The 17,796-nt window shown below is 38.9% G+C and overlaps 2 protein-coding genes and 1 pseudogene across 2 annotated transcripts; all 3 read left to right on the top strand.

Annotated features, from left to right (window-relative positions):
* Positions 1-5,703: 5,703 nt before the first annotated feature.
* LOC133831852 (U3 small nucleolar ribonucleoprotein protein imp4-like) lies at positions 5,704-7,656 on the top strand. The gene is made up of 5 exons (XM_062262262.1): positions 5,704-5,907; positions 6,268-6,357; positions 6,684-6,790; positions 6,888-6,972; positions 7,555-7,656. The coding sequence occupies exons 1-5, from the start codon at positions 5,704-5,706 to the stop codon at positions 7,654-7,656; spliced, it is 588 nt and encodes a 195-aa protein (XP_062118246.1).
* A 5,837-nt stretch (positions 7,657-13,493) lies between these two features.
* On the top strand, positions 13,494-15,486 carry LOC133831851 (putative disease resistance RPP13-like protein 1; annotated as a pseudogene).
* A 419-nt stretch (positions 15,487-15,905) lies between these two features.
* On the top strand, positions 15,906-17,360 carry LOC133831850 (putative disease resistance protein At3g14460). Its single transcript, XM_062262261.1, has one exon. It carries the CDS (start codon positions 15,906-15,908, stop codon positions 17,358-17,360), a length of 1,455 nt encoding a protein of 484 aa, XP_062118245.1.
* Positions 17,361-17,796: the final 436 nt, after the last annotated feature.

Here is a 17,796-nt window from a genome sequence, read left to right as displayed (position 1 = left end):
TAATGTGATGCATGTGCCGAGACGGTCCTAGAGAGCTAGATAACTCAAAAGTCACAACAGGATTTGATACCCGGCTCGGGAGAAGCCTAGGGGTACTTTGGGGAATTTCATGAGTTGAGTTGTGAATTTGTGGTTAATGGTTATTGGTGATTGGGTAACCTGAGTAACCATTAGTAACTGCTGAGAGTAACAAGTTTAGATGGAAAAATGGTAGAATTGTAATATAAGTGAAAGGACAAGAGTGCCCTTGAGGTTTAGTTAGGAGAGGATAACTATGGGAGGATAGGATAGTAATTTGGCAGGGATTTAGATTACTTTAGCTGAAGGAAAAAGGGAATACGTATTACACTTAGTCATATGTTTTGTTTATGCTGAAATTGGGAGAAACCTAGAGGAAAAGAGAAGAAAAGGAAGAAAGGAAGGGAGTTGGGAATTCTGAGATTTAGGAGAGGAATTAAGGTGGTTTGAAGTAATTGAAGCCAAACAAGAATCAAGATTTGTTCTGAGGTAAGAATTGCTCCTGTTTTACTGAGTTTTAAGCTTGATTTTAGAAAGTAAGAATGGAAATTTAAGGATAGTTATGGCTGGTTTTTATGAGAATTCAGCTTGATAATCAAGAGGAGTTGGTCTAAAGCTGGGATTGGAGGAAGCTCAAGCTGAGTTATTGATCGAGGTAAGAGTTTTTATCACCTTTGAATTTTCGCTTCTGGTGTGGTTTGAGAATATTGAAGCATGGGTTAAGTTTTTCAAGTCTTGGTTTGAGTTTCTGAAATTTGAAACCAAAGGGTGGATTTTGGGTGTGATTCTTATGATTGAGCTGGTTTATGATGTTTATAGGTTGTTAAATGGTTTATTTGGGGTTTTAAATTGATTTTGGGGTTTAGGTATGTGTTTGGGTTGAATTGGGAGTGTTTTGGCTCGGGGAAAATGCAGGGGAAAACCCAGATTTCTGGGTTCGCGAAGGAGCGCCGCAGCCTTGTTCTTGGGCGCCGCGGCGCGAGGCTGCTTCAGGACAGGGGAATGCTCTTTGACTTTCTGGGCGCCGCGGCCCTCTAGGGCAGCGCCGCGGCGCTAGGCTATTTTCAGAACATGGAATTTTGCAATTTTGAGCTTTTGCTCCGGGGGTTCGGGGGATGTTTCCGATAAATTGTTTTAGGAATTTAGGGATTCCGAGAGTGTGGGATTGGTCCCGTGAAGTGGTTTTGGATTGGTTAGTATTAAAGAATGTTTTATATGTGTTGTGACTGGGTCTTCGGAGAGGCTCGAGTTAGAGGACCGTGCTCGCGGCCTTGGTGCATCGGAAAGCTCGGGATACAGGTAAGAAAACTGTAGCACTCGTAGAGCAGGGCTTGGGCCCATAGTATTGTTGCAGGGCGCGGCCCTAGATTGTATCGTTGCTAGGGTGTAGCTCTAAATGAATGATTTTATACTTGATTGTTATTTGGGAATGTAATAGTAAGGGGAACGACGAAGGGCCGAGAACGGCAGTGGGGCCGGGAATACCACTTAGCACATGGAGTGCTCGTGGTTAGGGTGAGACCCCAATGGATACATGGGATATCCTTACGGTGTAGACCGAGATCCCAGGCTTTGGTAACGCTTCTGGGACGGCATGGCCGTGTATGTGTTTAAATCTTAAGGATTGCCTGATTAGATATGAGTTATCTGCTATAGTGATTATATGATATGCATATGTTATGTGCTATATGAGTTTTCTTGCTGGGCTTCGGCTCACGGGTGCTCTGTGTTGCAGGTAAGGGTAAAGAGAAAGTTAACCAGCCATGAGTATGGCGAGTGTGGGGGCAGCACGTACATGTTTGGCCTGCCCGACTGCTTTGGTTGGGGGCATTTTGAGAAATGGCTGTATTAAACTATGTTTTTGCTAATTAGTCATCTGTAAACTTGTTTTGAATTGTAAATATTTTACAAATCTCATTTTGGGATCCCGAATGTTAAACTCTTAAACTTTTAACGAAATAGAGTACTTTTAAACATTACAGCCTAGATTCCTATTTAATCACACTTTTATTACTAAAACCTCGTCTAGCGAGCTAATTGCACATTTTTAACCCACTTAGTAACGACTCTAAGGTGGTAGGGCGTTACAACCATGGAGTCAACCTAGGGTCCTGTGCCCTGAATAGATGACCATGGAGTAAACCTGTGGTCCTATGCCCTGAATAGATGACCATGGAGTCAACCTGGGGTCCTGTGCCCTAAATAGATGACTATGGAGTAAACATGTGGTCTTGTGCCTTGAATAGATGACTATGGAGTCATTCTAGGGACATGTGCCCTAAGCCATGTGACCATCAAGTCACCTGGGCCTTTTAGCCTTGGCTCTAAGTAATTAGCCTTAGTAGCCAAGCGCTTTAGTTTTCTTCGACTATGGGGTCAAACAAGCATATAATGTTCTTGTTGATTAGATCCATTCATATCGACCAGCGCTCGATGCTATTGCCGCTCTTGACTAATAAGTCAGTGCTTTACGACCAGCGTTCAGTACTATTGCCAATCATGACTGATAAGTCAGAGCTTCACGACCAACACTAAAAACCATTGTCGTTTCTTAACTAATAAGTCAGTGCTTCCTCAATGAGCTAATGCAAACATGCATATATCATAAGTCAAATATCCAGATATAAGGCATTCAACAATCTTAATCAACAATCACCATCATAATTTTGATAATGCACATTTACAGAGACTCGAGCTCTGATCAATTCCATATTCAACATTCATGTCATGCCATAATCACATGTATCACATGCATCACATGCACTACATACTGGGTGCAGTTTTCTTACCTTTGGTCCAAGCACAGGTTACCAATAAACGACCCTTAAGCACGATTCTGTTCCAAGCCCATAGCGATCACCTAGTCACAACCATAATATAAAATCTCATTAAAAAATGAGTAAATAAAGACTTCCGGACCGAGTCCTAGCCTCCGGGCCGTCGAATCCTACCAAACTGGGTAGTAGGATTGATCCCAAGCCCTTAAAGTTAATGGTGGATGAATGAGTGGTGGGAATCCAATTGTTGATGGCAAATTTGTCAAGCACGGTATAGTAATGAGTAAGATCAGTCACTTTGAGAATCGAGTGTTGTTCCCAAACCATATTATGTCCCACCAATTCAGGTAAAACCTTATTTGTTGAAATCCACCGCATCATTGGTAACAAGAGAAGGCACATTGAGTACCTTGGCAATTTTAGCAGCACTAAATAAATACCAATGGCCCCGAACATAAACTTGACCAAACATAAAAGACTTGCTATCAAACAATTCATCATTAAGATTAGCATAGAATTCCTGAACAACTCGAGGGATAAAACCACCAAACCCAGTTAAAGATCCCAACCACCCTCTATCCTCAATATTCTTAATGACCCATGTTGACCTATGAAATTGGCCAACGGTCGTATGCACAATATACAACACCTTTTGAACGAAATAAATAGAATAAACGAAAGAGTACGATTATCTCAAATAAACACAGAGAAATTTTATAGTAGCTCAGCCCTGTTTTGATGAACAGTAATAACCTAATCCACTTAGTCTTTAGTATTGAATTACTTGATCAATAATTACAAGTATGAACTGATGAGTTTACTCGACAGAAAGATTTTTCTCCCAAAATTTCAGAAAAAGAGATCTAGAAAAGAGTCCAAAAGTCCATAAAAGAGCCTTTTCTTTCATAATGAAGCCCTGGGTCCTTTATTTATAGTACCCAGGGGTTGTTACATGACCAATCATACTTGGATCGTGGTTTAGTACGTGATTTTGGTAGTGGAGATACGTGTCCACCTCCCCATGATTATGAGATCGTGGGTCTTTCATTGTTTCTCTAGATCGTGGTGGATAATGCACGATAAAAACCTCTGGGAAAATGTTAAGACACCAAGAGGTTGTTGTGGCCTTGGAGGCGGCTACTCAGTTAGCCTGAACTAACACTGAAGCTGCTGCTCAGACGATGAGGGAGACTCAGACCAAAGCAGCAGGAATGCGAGACAACAGTAACAGAGAGTCCCATGGGAGGAGTATGACCCCAAGGACACTTTCAGAACCACTTTCCCAGAGACAACATGTAGAAGCACAGTCCAAGACTACCTCCTCCATGACTAAGAAAAATAACATTTCATCTCAGAGTGGGAGTATTACCAGCCCGAAGGCCCCCTCCCAGGGGGACAGACGAAACAACACCGGAGATGAGGGTCAAACATCTAAGAGGCGTGACAGGAATGGAAATGGTCGCTCAAAGTCTCAAAGTCATGTAAGAGGAGAGGCTCAGGGGCAGGGTCGCACTGACAAGGGCAAGGCGGACCTACCACCCCTACACCCTCAGTCTCGCAAGGGAAAAAAACCGATGAATAGCACCAATACTATGTTCGATAGGCTGGGGAAAGATGCGCAACCTCAGGATTTGAGGGAGGTCATCAACAGAAGGACCAGCACTCAAGAGGGGGTACCAGTGACACCTACCACACCTTGAGCAACGATCCCACCAGCAGTGCATGCTCAAATAGATGCACTCGTTATGGCTATTCAAGGTTTAACAAAGAAACCTTCAGATTTTGAGCTGGCTCATAGGAGTGGGAGTCTTTTCAGTACCAAGATCCAAGCTGCCCAACCACCACAAAAATACAAGACCACAAAACTTTCTGCATACACTGGGAAAGAGGACCCAGTATGACACTTTGGGAAGTTCGAAGATCAGATGGAGTTACTCGGTGTGGAGCATGATTATAGGTGCAGGGTATTCCCTACCACTCTCTCTGACTTAGCTCAAGAATGGTATTGGAAATTCAAACCTGGTTCCATCACTTCCTGGGAGCAGTTCAGGAAGGAATTCTGTAAAGTCTTTAGCAATGGGCATATTTAACCAGTTTATGCCAATCAGTTAGCGGACATCAAACAAGGGAAAGATGAATCCCTGAAAGACTACATTCAAAGATTCATGAGAGAGGCTGGAACGCCCTGGATAGCCAAGACCGCTACACTGTGTGTTTATAAAGGTGCAAGACTTGCTAATAAAGTCATTTAATTTGAAATGTGTTACTGAAACTACAGTTGAGCTAGGGTTAAAAGATTTTGGTCTCAAAAGCTTCATTACTTATAAACAAACATTTTTCCTTACATGGGATCGCAAAAGTAGTAAAGTTAAAAGACAGTCTACAAAATTTTGGGATTAAAATACAGTTATTAGACACTCTAAGGCCAAACAGACAATTAAGCTTTTCTTTTCCCGATCCACTCCTCGGCCGTGGCGGCCGATCAACTGATTTTGTACATTCAGCCCCGCAGCTCTCCATCTCAGGATTGGTCCAACTTGCCCTTGCCTTTACCTACACCACGTAGCACCCGTGAGCCAAGGTCCAGCAAGAAAACACAATAGCAGAGCATGATCATTAAGATAACTCACACAGTATAAACATATACTCAACAGTTCAGACATTCATGTTGTTCAAGTATTTAGCATACCAAGTACATCATCTCATATCATTAATCAATTCACATATGATAACTAGGGTTAGCGCCCTTAGGGCGCACCCTCTATTTATCCCTCCGGCCCGCTTAAACCGAGCTCAATGAATATTAAGCTGTCCTCAGGTACTAGTGACCGAGCCATGCCCTGTGCGTAAGTATTATTTACGACACCCCTTGGCCGTTTATCACATGTCCCATGACATAATACCATCTATGACATCATACAGATGTAGGGAACTCTTAATCCCATCACAAACACATAACCGGGTGCTCATGACTTCTGAAATTATTGAAACCTGTCGTGCTCATGACTTCACTGATGTTATTTTGGTCCATGAGCATCGTGGAGTACCAGATGGCTTAATTATAAGCCATCTGCCTTTTGGCCCAACTACTTATTTCCAATTACTCAATGTGGTACGTAATCAAGTCAGTTTTGTTTTACAAGTTCGTCAAATTGTTTAAGACAAATGATATAGGATAGGAGAGCAGGAAAGAAATTCAGACAGTAGCAAATGTATGGTTAATTTGTGGGAAATCCATATATACTTTGATATTAATCAGAGAATGAAAGAGAGATATCTGATATTTTGAGAAGTGATATTGCTCAGAGAATGAAAGAGAGATATCTGATGTTTTGAGAAGTGATTGCTAAATATATATACATATGCACAGTTCTTTTGAGTGTCTTGTGGACTTTGTTACGTACTTACATGTTTACTAGTTTGTTTATTCTCTCCTAACTATTTTTGGGCATTAATTTGCTTTCCCCTGTAGGTTACAAGACATGACATTAAGGACAAGAAAGCCATGGGAACAATGCCTCAGGCTTACCCTCATTTGATTCTCAACAATTTCACAACTAAGGTATCATATCTCAGTAGTCACTTGTCTCAGTTTATCTTGCTTATACATGATCAATATGTTATGCATTGAGAAGTTGGTTTAATTGCTAGCATGGCTGATAGACCTGCAGAGAGATGATAATAGCAATCCAAAAAAAAAAAATATATCTTTTAAGAACCCTCTCTTTTTCCTTATGATTTCTATCCTTCATCATCTTTTTTTTCCCAGAGATCCAGGTTGAGTTTTGCTGTTGAAGATTTTACTATCATATCATGTATATTAATTTATTATTATTACCGAATTACTAACATGTTTTTTTTTATATATATACTTTAAACTGTTTATAGGTGGGTGAAAGGGCAACTAATATTTTGAAGCATCTCTTTCCTCCTCCAAAGCCAGAAACAAAATGCATAATTACTTTTGCCAATCAGTCTGACTATATTTCATTTAGGTTTGTTCTATCACATAATCAGATGGAATATGGATCTTGTTGTAGCCTAGTGTCACATTCCAATACAAGTTAGCTAATCAATATAACATAATTATAGGCATCATATTTATGAGAAGCAGGCCGGTCCAAAGTCTGTTAAGCTCAAGGAGATTGGTCCTCGGTTTGAGTTGCGGCTTTTCCAGGTAATTAAGATGCTTTAAGAATACTTTAATAAGGTTGGTATAGTGGTATGCATACTCTGCAAATTGCATCACCAGGTTCACATTCTAAATAGTTGTTGAAATGTTTATAAATATTTCAAACCTCGTGTTGCAGAATTTTAGGATGCTAAAAAAATAGATTGGTATACATTACATGTATTATATTGTATCCGGGGAGATTGAAGCAGCAATGCTCTTTGATATTTAGCTCTTTAGATTAGACAGCAAAATAAATACATAGCATGTATTATATTGCATCCTGGATGATTGAAGCATTGTTAGTTTAATTGCTACTCTTAGTAATTGTTAGATTGTGTCTAGTTATTGGTCAGTCTCATTTTATCTGACCAAGACTTTAGTTACATAGGATTGGTCAGCCTAGCTGACCGTATTTTTTGTTATGTTACCAAGTCTATAAATAGACATTGTAATGCATTATTATGTAACGATTCCAATTCATTACAATAAAGACACAAGAGTTTCAAAGATACATTATTATTCTTGTTCTGAGTTTGAGAGCTAGTGCTCTATTGTTAATGGTGTTGTGTTTCTGGCAACAACCAGTGGTGTAGATCGAAGATAAAGCTTGCGGAGAAGCTTAACAAGTGGTATCAGAGCTTTGGTCAAGAAGATTCAGGGAAGATTCTTGATTCAAGATTGTGGTGAATTCTGTCACCATGGGGAATGCAAAATTCGATCTAGAGAAATTCACTGGCAGGAATGATTTCAGATTGTGGAGGGTGAAGATGAGAGCCTTGCTCGTGCAACAAGGGATTCAAGCAGCCTTGTTGGGTGAAGAGAAGCTCCCTGCAAGCTTGACAGAGAAAGAAAAAACAGAGATACTGGACAAAGCTCATAGTGCCATTATCCTGAGTCTTGGGGATAAGGTATTGCGAGAAGTTTCGAAGGAGAAAACTACTGCAGGTCTCTGGACGAAGTTGGAAAGCTTGTATTTGACTAAGTCCCTTGCCAATCGATTGTTCTTGAAGCAGAAACTATATTCATTCAAGATGGGATCAGGTAAAAATATTGAAGACCATTTGGATGAATTCAACAAGATCATTCTTGATCTTGAGAACATCGACGTGAAGATTGGAGATGAAGATCAAGCTATCATAGTACTGAACTCACTGCCTTTAGATTCATACGAACATTTTGTAGACACCATGATGTATGGGAAGGAGACCTTGACTCTTGAAAGGGTTCAGAATGCATTGATGTCTAAAGAAATGAAGAGAAAGTCTGAGATGAAAAAGGAGGTAGGTGGAGATGGATTGCTTGTTCATGGAAAGTTCTTCAAGAAAGAAAACAAAGGTCAGTCGAATCAGAACAAGAAGATTGGATCAAAACCGAAACACAGGAGGTGTTACATCTGTAATAAGCCCAATCATCTAAAAAAGGATTGTCCAATTTTCAAGAGTTATAATCATAAGCATGGAAATGTAGACATAGCATCTGAAGGTGAAGAAAGCGATGGCTATGAGAGTGCAGGTGTGTTAATTGCTTCTGATGATAGCTTGAGTTCGAATTGGGTGCTTGACTCAGGATGTTCATTTCATATTTGTCCTGATAAATCAAAATTTAGTAAGTTTCAATGTAAGAAGTCAGGCACAGTAAAACTGGGGGATAATCGAGCATGTACAATTGAAGGGATTGGATCTGTCATGATCAAATTGGATGATGGGACTATAGCGGAATTGAAAAGAGTGAGGTTTGTTCCAGAAATTAAGAGAAATTTAATCTCAGTGGCTGTGTTAGATCAAGAAGGCTATCTGATCAAAGTTGATAATGGCTGCATGAGGGTGATAAAGGGTTCAAGAATAATCATGAGAGGGAAGAAAGAAAATGGTATTTATGTGTTGCAAGGAGGAGCAGTAAGGGATGAAGTGAATGTAACAGAAAATAACAAAAATGATGCTATGTTATGGCATAGAGGACTTGCACACATTGGTAACAAAGGTCTTAAGATTCTAGCTAGGAATGGTGTATTTGGAAATGATCAAATCCATAATCTGGAATTATGTGATCAATGTGTACTAGGTAAAGCTACAAAGCTTAAATTCGGAACTGGTTTGCACATTTCAAAGGGAATATTAGACTACATTCACTCAGATCTATGGGGGCCCTCAAGAATAGTAACAAAAGGCGGAGCCAGGTATTTTCTTCTCTTCCTGGATGATTATTCTAGATATAGTTGGACTTATGTGTTGAAAAACAAGTCAGATGCTTTCAATAAGTTCACTGAATGGAAAACATTATTGGAGAACCAAACAGGAAGGAGAATTAAGAAGCTTAGGACAGACAATGGGCTAGAATTCTGTGCAGATAAGTTTAAAAATTATTGCAAGAAGGCTGACATAGGAAGACACCTAACTGTACCTAAAAATCCTCAACAAAATGGTCTTGCTGAAAGGATGAACAGGACCATTTTGGAGAGGGTAAGATGTATGTTGGTCTACTCAGGTCTACCGAAAAGTTTTTGGGGAGAAGCAGTGGTAGCTACAACATAATTGATAAACAGGTGTCCTTCCTCTGCAATTGAATTAAAAACCCCCATTGAGGTCTAGTCAGGAAGGCCTACAGTGTATGAAAACCTTAGAATCTTTGGGTGTGTAGCTTATGCCCATGCCAAACAGGATAAGTTAGAGCCAAGGGCAAGGAAATGCATCTTCCTTGGCTATCCTGAGGGTGTAAAGGGCTATAAAATGATGAGCATTGAGGCTGGAACTCATCAGAAGTACTTCATCAGCAGAGATGTAGTATTCAAGGAATCAGAAATGTACAAGGACACACTCAAAGAAAGGACAGAAGGTGACAAGGAGGTTAGTGACAGCAGCAATAATAATTCTCATTTCGAGGTGGAGACCAATGATGATCAATCTCATGACAATGTGAACCCAACACCCCAAGAAACTGGTGGAACAAAAGAAATTGATCACCCTGAAGATGAAGATGGTCAATCAGAAGAAACTAATGAGTATCAGTTAGTTAGAGATAGACAGAAAAGGGTTATCAAAGCACCTGTAAGATTCGGCTATGCAGATGTGGTCCATTATGCTTTAAACATAGCCGGAATAGATGGAGAAGAGCCAACATATTATGAGGAAGCAATCAACTCAGCTGATAGTCAGGAGTGGAATACTGCAATGGAAGAAGAGATATGCTCACTGAAGAAAAATCAGACTTGGGTGTTGATTAGAAAACCAGTGGGGAAAAGAATTGTTAGCTGCAAATGGGTGTACAAGTACAAAGAAGGTACTCCTGGTGTAGAAAAAGCTAGGTACAAAGCAAGATTGGTAGCTAGGGGTTTCACACAGAAGCAAGGGATAGATTATAATGAGATTTTTTCACCTGTGGTGAAGCATACCTCAATCAGGGTGTTGTTGAGTTTGGTAGCTACTGAAGATCTAGAGCTAGAGCAGCTTGATGTTAAGACTGCTTTCTTGCATGGAGACCTAGAAGAAAACATTCTAATGAAGCAACCAAGGGGTTTTGAGGGGAAAGGAAAGGAAGACCATGTCTGTCTCTTAAAGAAGTCCTTGTATGGGTTAAAACAGTCACCTAGGCAATGGTATAAGAGATTTGATGAGTTTGTTGTCAAATCTGGTTTTAGGAGAAGCTCGTATGATAGCTGTGTCTATGTGAAGACAGTCAAATCAGTGATTTACTTGCTCCTATATGTCGACGATATGTTGATAGCCAGCAAAGACATGGAAGAAATTAAGAAGGTAAAGAAGGTGTTAAGTAGGGAATTTGAGATGAAAGACTTGGGGTCAGCCAAGAAGATTTTGGGAATTGAAATCACAAAAGATAGACAATCCAGGACACTGAAACTTTCTCAAGAAGGATACATTCTCAAGATTTTAAAGAAATTCTCACTTGCTGATGCAAAGGCAGTCAGTACACCTATTGGACATCAGTTCAAACTCTCCCACACTCAAGCCCCAACTACTATTCAAGAAGAAAAATACATGTCTAGTGTTCCCTACACTAGCTTGGTGGGGAGCATAATGTACCTAATGATATGCACACGGCCAGATCTAAGTCATGGAGTGAGCATAGTCAGTAGGTTCATGGGAAATCCTGGTGTGGAGCATTGGAAAGCTGTTAAATGGCTTTCAAAGTATTTGAAAGGCACAACAAAGGTTGGACTGGTGTATGGATCACACAACAACTCAGAAGTGGTGGGGTTTGTTGACTCTGACTATGGTGGAGATCTAGACACCAGGAGATCTCAAACAGGGTATGTGTTTCAACTAAGGGGCTACACTATAAGTTGGAAGGCAAACCTTCAAGCTACTGTGGCACTATCAACTAATGAAGCCGAGTACATGGCTTGCACAAAAGCTGTTAAAGAAGCCATCTGGTTGAAGGGTCTGTCAAGGGATCTTGGAGTGAATCAAGGAAGCGTGATCGTGCACTGTGACAGCCAAAGTGCACTTCACCTGAGCAGAAACCAAGTCTTTCATGAGAGGACCAAGCACATCGACATAAGACTCCACTTTATTCGAGACATCATCACAGATGGAAAGGTGGAGCTTATTAAGATTGCATCTGAAGAGAATCCAGCTGACATGCTCACCAAGGTTCTCCCATCATCAAAGTTCAGACAATGTCTGAACTTATTACATGTTTTTTAGTTTGTAATTACTAGATTAGCAATTAGGTGGAGAAATTGTTAGTTAAATTGCTACTCTTAGTAATTGTTAGAGGTCGGTCTCGTTTTATCTGACCAAGACTTTAGTTACATAGGATTGGTCAGCCTAGCTGACCATATTTTCTGTTATGTTACCAAGTCTATAGATAGACATTGTAATGCATTATTATGTAACATTCCAATTCATTACAATAAAGACACAAGAGTTTCAAAGATACATTATTGTTCTTGTTCTGAGTTTAAGAGCTAGTGCTCTGTTGTTATTGGTGTTGTGTTTCTGGCAACAACCAGTGGTGTAGATCGAAGATAAAGCTTGCGGAGAAGCTTAACAAGCATCGATGCTGTTTGATATTTAGCTCTCTAGATTAGACAGAGCAAAACTAAAAAAAAAATTATTTATTTGAACCAAAAGCTTCCCTAGAGCTGAACCGGAGTTTATTTATTTCTAGGAAGAGTACAATTACAGCCTCACAGGTCTATCTAATGTATAATTTATTGTATTGGGGTTTTGTGTTTGGTGTTGCAGATAAAGTTAGGAACAGTAGACTGAATGGGTCATCCGACCTTATATGAATACATCAAAGAAGAGGAAGTTTCTTGGGGATTAACACAACTGCATCATCCACTTTACTCTTGCTTTTCATAAGTAGATGATTTTTGTTTTGTTCAAATTCCTACTAACTAATATCTTCTAGAAAGAAATGTAGTTTTTTACGTACTCGACATGTTATGTCTTTCTACGCCATTCTTTAGTGAATGGTCATTTCCCAATTGGTGGTCAATGTAAAATTTTTGATAGTAAGATCTTAATATTGAACCTGTTTTGCATACCACAAATATCCCATCTTCTTTGACAATATATATACCCTAGTCAAATATTACTGTATTATACCCTTTTTTTTTGGTACATCTTCACACAATTTTCTTGCGGCATTTCACGATAAAATTGTTGGCAGTTCATGATTCATGTGGATTGATTTGAGCCTTATTCTTATTCTTCTCGATCTTGATTCTCTGTTTATTATTAAATTAACGACATAATTGCATCTTCTTTTAGCATATAATGCATGGTGGAGTAAAAGAAAGACACCACTTCCTAAAAAACATAGACCACTTCCACTATTAATATTATGAATTATTGCTCTTCATAATTGAAGACAGCCTGATCTATGTTCATTTTGGCTAGAAAAATCAACCTTTTCTTTATGATAAAGTCCATTCACATTCACTTCTAAATCATTTTTTTTTCCTTAGTTTGGCACCTTTTCTATCTTTAAGAAGAAAAAAAAAAGGTGGAATATTGGATTACTGTCTATAGAAAGCACCACGTGTAACACGCTGTGGTTCTGATCCATGTCGTGTATTGATGATGACTCTTTATTTTAATTTTTTTGAAAGGGATGATAACTCTTTATAAATCCTTTAATTTCACATGTAATCATTTTATTTATGATAATATATAATATTATTAATATTGTGAATATTGTAAAATTCAAATTTCCCCAAATGTGCATGAAGTGAGGAAAACAAATAAGAACATATAGAGCTTCATTTCGAAAACCAAGGTTCATAAAATCACACCAAAACCCGAGCTCTCTCATTGATTCTTGTCCTATTATTTTCTCTAAGGGCGAGCAGTAGAGTTGGTATGTGAAGCTTTTCTCTCTTCCACATTCCAAGTGATATTTCAAAGAATGGCTTCTCAAGAGTTTGCAGACTTATTTCATGAGAAGAAACCTATTGTTGAGCTACTTGACAAGTTCAAGATCAAGTTAAAGTCAGCCAATGCACTGCTTAGTGATGTTTAGCAGAAGCTTATTTGAGATCGAAATTTGAGGGATTGGCTTGCTAAGTTTAAAGACATTTTATGAAGCGTGTGACTTGATTGACAAGATAGACAATGAAGCCTTACGATGCAAGATGGAGCAGCCTGATCATCAAGATGAGTGTGGTGGCACCACCAGTATGCTGGTCAAGTTCATTCCATCTTCTTCATTCAACGAGTTCGATGAAGCTGTAAAACCTGAGAAAGTGAGGACTCTTGAGGAAGTTGAGTTTTCTTGTCGATAAAAAATATGAGCTTGGTTTGATGGAAAATGTTTCAAATAGATCTTTGATGAGACTACCATCTCCTTGGAGAGAAAGAGTTTATGGTAGAGATGCTGAAAAAGAAGCCATCCTTAAGTCATTGCTGCTAGATGATGTTAAAGGGTGTATGTCTGTGATTCCCAACTTGTTCAACTATACTCTTGCTCAACTTGTTTTCAATGATCGCCATAGCTGAGTCTTTTGAGTTCAAAGTATGGGTTACTGTGTCAGAAGAATTTGATGTTTGCAAGATAATGAGAATGATTTTTCAAAAGGTTACTTCTGAAAAATGCGATATTGATGATTTGTCAGAGCTTCAATGTGAGTTGAAGAAGGCTTTGAGGGGGAAGAAGTTTTTCTTCGTTCTTGATGGTGTTTGGAATGAGATTTATAATAAATGGGATTTTCTAAAAAGTACTTTTGAATCTGGTGCACGTGGAAGCAAGATCATTGTGACAACTCGTAACAAGGTTGTTGCACAAGTTATGAGCACTAGAAACGTACACAAGCTACAAGGAATATCCAATGAAGATTGCTGGAAAATATTTGTTGACCATGCCTTTGAGGAAGACATTGGTCATGCTCATTCAAAACTACATGAGATTGGGAAGGAGATTGTGAAAAAGTGTAAAGGCCTACCTTTAGCGGTGAAATCACTTGGCGGTCTCTTACACTTTGAAAGAGATCAAATGAAATGGAAAAATGTACTCAAAAGTGATGTATGGGAGTTGTATGAGACACACAATGATGAGATTCTTCCAGCTCTATGGTTGAGTTACTACTACTTACCTTCAAACATCAAGCAATGTTTCGCCTGTTGCTCAATATTTCCCAAAGATTCTGAATTTGAGAAGAAACAACTCATCTTGTTGTGGATGGCAGAAGGTCTTTTGCAAAACAAGAAAGGGAAATCAATGGAGGAGGTTGGAGAGCAGTAGTTTGAAGATCTCATATCAAGATCATTCTTTCAACAGACAAGTCAACATAAATCAAGTAAGGGTACAACAACTTTTCTTATGCATGACCTTGTACATGATTTAGCTTCATTTGTAGCAGGTGAATTCTGCTTTAGATTGGATGATGATAATTCCTTAGATAATCTTGCAACCAAAACTCGTCATTTGTCATGTATGACATACATTGAGAAAGTTGCTGGTTTATCTAAAGCTGAATCATTGCATACCCTTCTAACAATTAAAGGAGGGGTGTTATTGGATTTGGAATTGCATGAAGTATTGCCAACTCTAGGATGCTTGAGAGTCCTTTCTGTATTTAGATCTTTCAAGCTGTCTGACTCGATTGGTAAGCTAAAACATCTACGGTATTTGAACTTATCTTCGACTGAAATAGCGTGTATACCTGATTCTGTATGCTCTTTGTACAATTTGCAAACCTTGTTGCTTTCCAACTGTGATAGACTTACTCAGTTGCCAAAGAATATGAAGAGGCTCATAAACTTGCGTCAGCTCGACACTGGTTTCTCACCTTTAGAAATGATGCCACTGGAGTTGTGTAGATTGATAAATTTGCAGACATTAACTAATTTTGTTTTGGGAAAAGTTAGTGATAATCAGAGAAAACCTGGTTTTGCTAGCATCAAAGAGTTAGGGGAGCTCCATCATTTGCTGGGAAAACTTCTTATTTCAAGGCTTCATAATACAAATAATGTTGAGGATGTTCTGAAGGCTAATTTGAAAGATAAGGAATGGGAAGGCCAAACTACCGACATAAGAAAGGAAGCTCATGGTTGAGGCGCTGCAGTAGGCATGTAAATTGGGCGGGTCTGCCCCGCCCTGCTTCTGCCCCGCAAACACTTTGCCCCGTCCCGCCCCATTTAATTTTTTTAGAAATATTAAATTATAATGTTAGAATTTTTCCTAAGCCTAAATATTATTTTTTTATTGTAATCTTTATATTTTACACTTCGTATCAACTACACCATCAAATATTAAATTTTGGTTTTTTATTTTAAAATTTACAAAATAAATATAAAAATAAGGATGAATTATATAAAACATATTTTTCAATATTTATAATTATTTCTAGTCTATATAGAATTAAGAATATTCTAAACCACATCTAAAATGTCAATTTTATATATATTATGTATATAAGTAGTAGAAAAAAAAAGTTTTCAAGGCGGGGCTGCCCCATTTTTACCCGGGCAAAGATGCTCGACGGGGCCAGCCCCGTCCCACCGCCCCATTTTGCCTTGCCTACGCTGCAGAAACTAACCATTCGTACATTCAAAGGTTCAAGTTTTCGAAACTGGGTTGGAGATTCTTTATTTTTAAGCATAGTATCTGTTCATCTTAACTACAATGTGCATTGTCCTTCCCTGCCACCATTGGGACAATTACCTTCTCTTCGCGAGCTTGAGATTATAAGTTTTCATGTTGTAGAGACAATAGGTTTAGAGTTTTATGGTGAAGATTATCTGCATAGTACCTCGTTTCCATCATTAGAAATTTTAAAGTTTTATGAAATTCCAAGATGGAACAAGTTTTATGAATTTCCCCACAGAGCATGTATGCAAGGATTTCCTTGTCTCAAGGAGCTTCACTCAAGTGCTTGTCCAAATCTGACTGAGTTCTTACCTGATAGCAGAACATTAGAATTAATCACAATTTCAGGGTGCAGAAATTTGAACTTTCCAGAGAACAAGTTATACACCTCTCTCAGAAACTTGGACATTTATGGTGCGGTTAGTGATTCTATGGAGTCTCTTTCTTTGGATCACTTTCCAAACCTTAATAAGCTTCGATTACCAGGTTGTGGAAATATCAGGCAACTAACAAGAGGCTCAAGTACAGAAATGATGCTAGAAACTCTCGAAATCAAGGGATGCAAAAAGCTGGAATTCATTGAGAGCTTGCAGTGCTCATCTGCTAGAAAGCTGACAATAGTGAAGAGCTGTGATTCTCTGAAGTTCTTTCCATTAGACTACTTCCCCAAGCTTAAATCTCTTGATGTAAGGCACTGTCAAAATTTGGAATCCTTTACCATTACTTCAGATGAGCTTGTTGAAAATTCTAGCACTGTTCTCCACTCTCTCAGCTCCATCAAAGTTATTCAATGCAACAAATTGAGGTCACTACCTGCACAAATGGGCACTATGCTTCCATCTCTTGGCTTGTTTCTCATTGAGGAGTGCCCTGAAGTTGAGATATTTCCTCAAGGATCAGGATTCCCCTCAAGTTTGATTCACCTCTTGATTTCAAAATGCAGCAGACTTGTGGCGCAACAAGCGAGTTGGGATCTTCAAAGACTTGCTTTTCTTTCATCATTGACCATTGAAGATTGTGATGACATAGTGTTGGAATCCTTCCCCTGGGGACTGCTTCCAACTTCTTTGACTTCTCTGTCACTTCAGAATCTCCCCCACCTCAAATCACTGAATGGCGACGCCTTTCGATGTGTGGCATCACCGGAAGAGTTGTGGACTGCTGACTGCTATGAAATCCAATGCTTGCCTGAAGAAGTGCTACATTTTGCTTCTCTTGTTGATTTGAGCATCTTATACTGCCCATTATTAGAACAACGGTACCATAGAGATAAAGGAGTGGACTGGCTCAAGGTTTCTCGCATCCCTCGCCTTAAAATCCAAGGCAATACAACATGGTGAGCAATATGGATTCCCTTTACTTCAGTTCATCATATTCATCCGGGTGCTACTTTTTGAGTACTTCATTTCAGCTCAACTTAATCCTGTTGCCAGAATTGTGGCAGCTGAGCAAGTTTATCCAAGCCATACAAATTATGAGATATAAACAACAAAATTTGTCACACTACAGAGGTATATATCATACATTTTAAGAAAATCATGTGCTATATAAGATATCCATGTTGTAGTCATTGGATCACTTATTTATAACATGCATCATCATCAAGATTAAAACTACAATTCTAAATTTAGTGATTATTACATGCACTCTGCAATGCTACTACATTTTTTTCTTTCAATTAAAATGACATTCTTAACAATTTGTCTGTTAATTTAGCTTTTATTTTTTGGTTCATTAACTTTTTTTGTTATTCTTTTAGACAAGGGACCCATGAGC

Source organism: Humulus lupulus, chromosome 4 (genome assembly GCF_963169125.1).
Source record: "Humulus lupulus chromosome 4, drHumLupu1.1, whole genome shotgun sequence".
Lineage (NCBI taxonomy): Eukaryota > Viridiplantae > Streptophyta > Magnoliopsida > Rosales > Cannabaceae > Humulus > Humulus lupulus.
The sequence above is the reverse complement of the archived record's forward strand: the minus strand, read 5'-3'. Positions and strand labels throughout refer to the sequence as shown.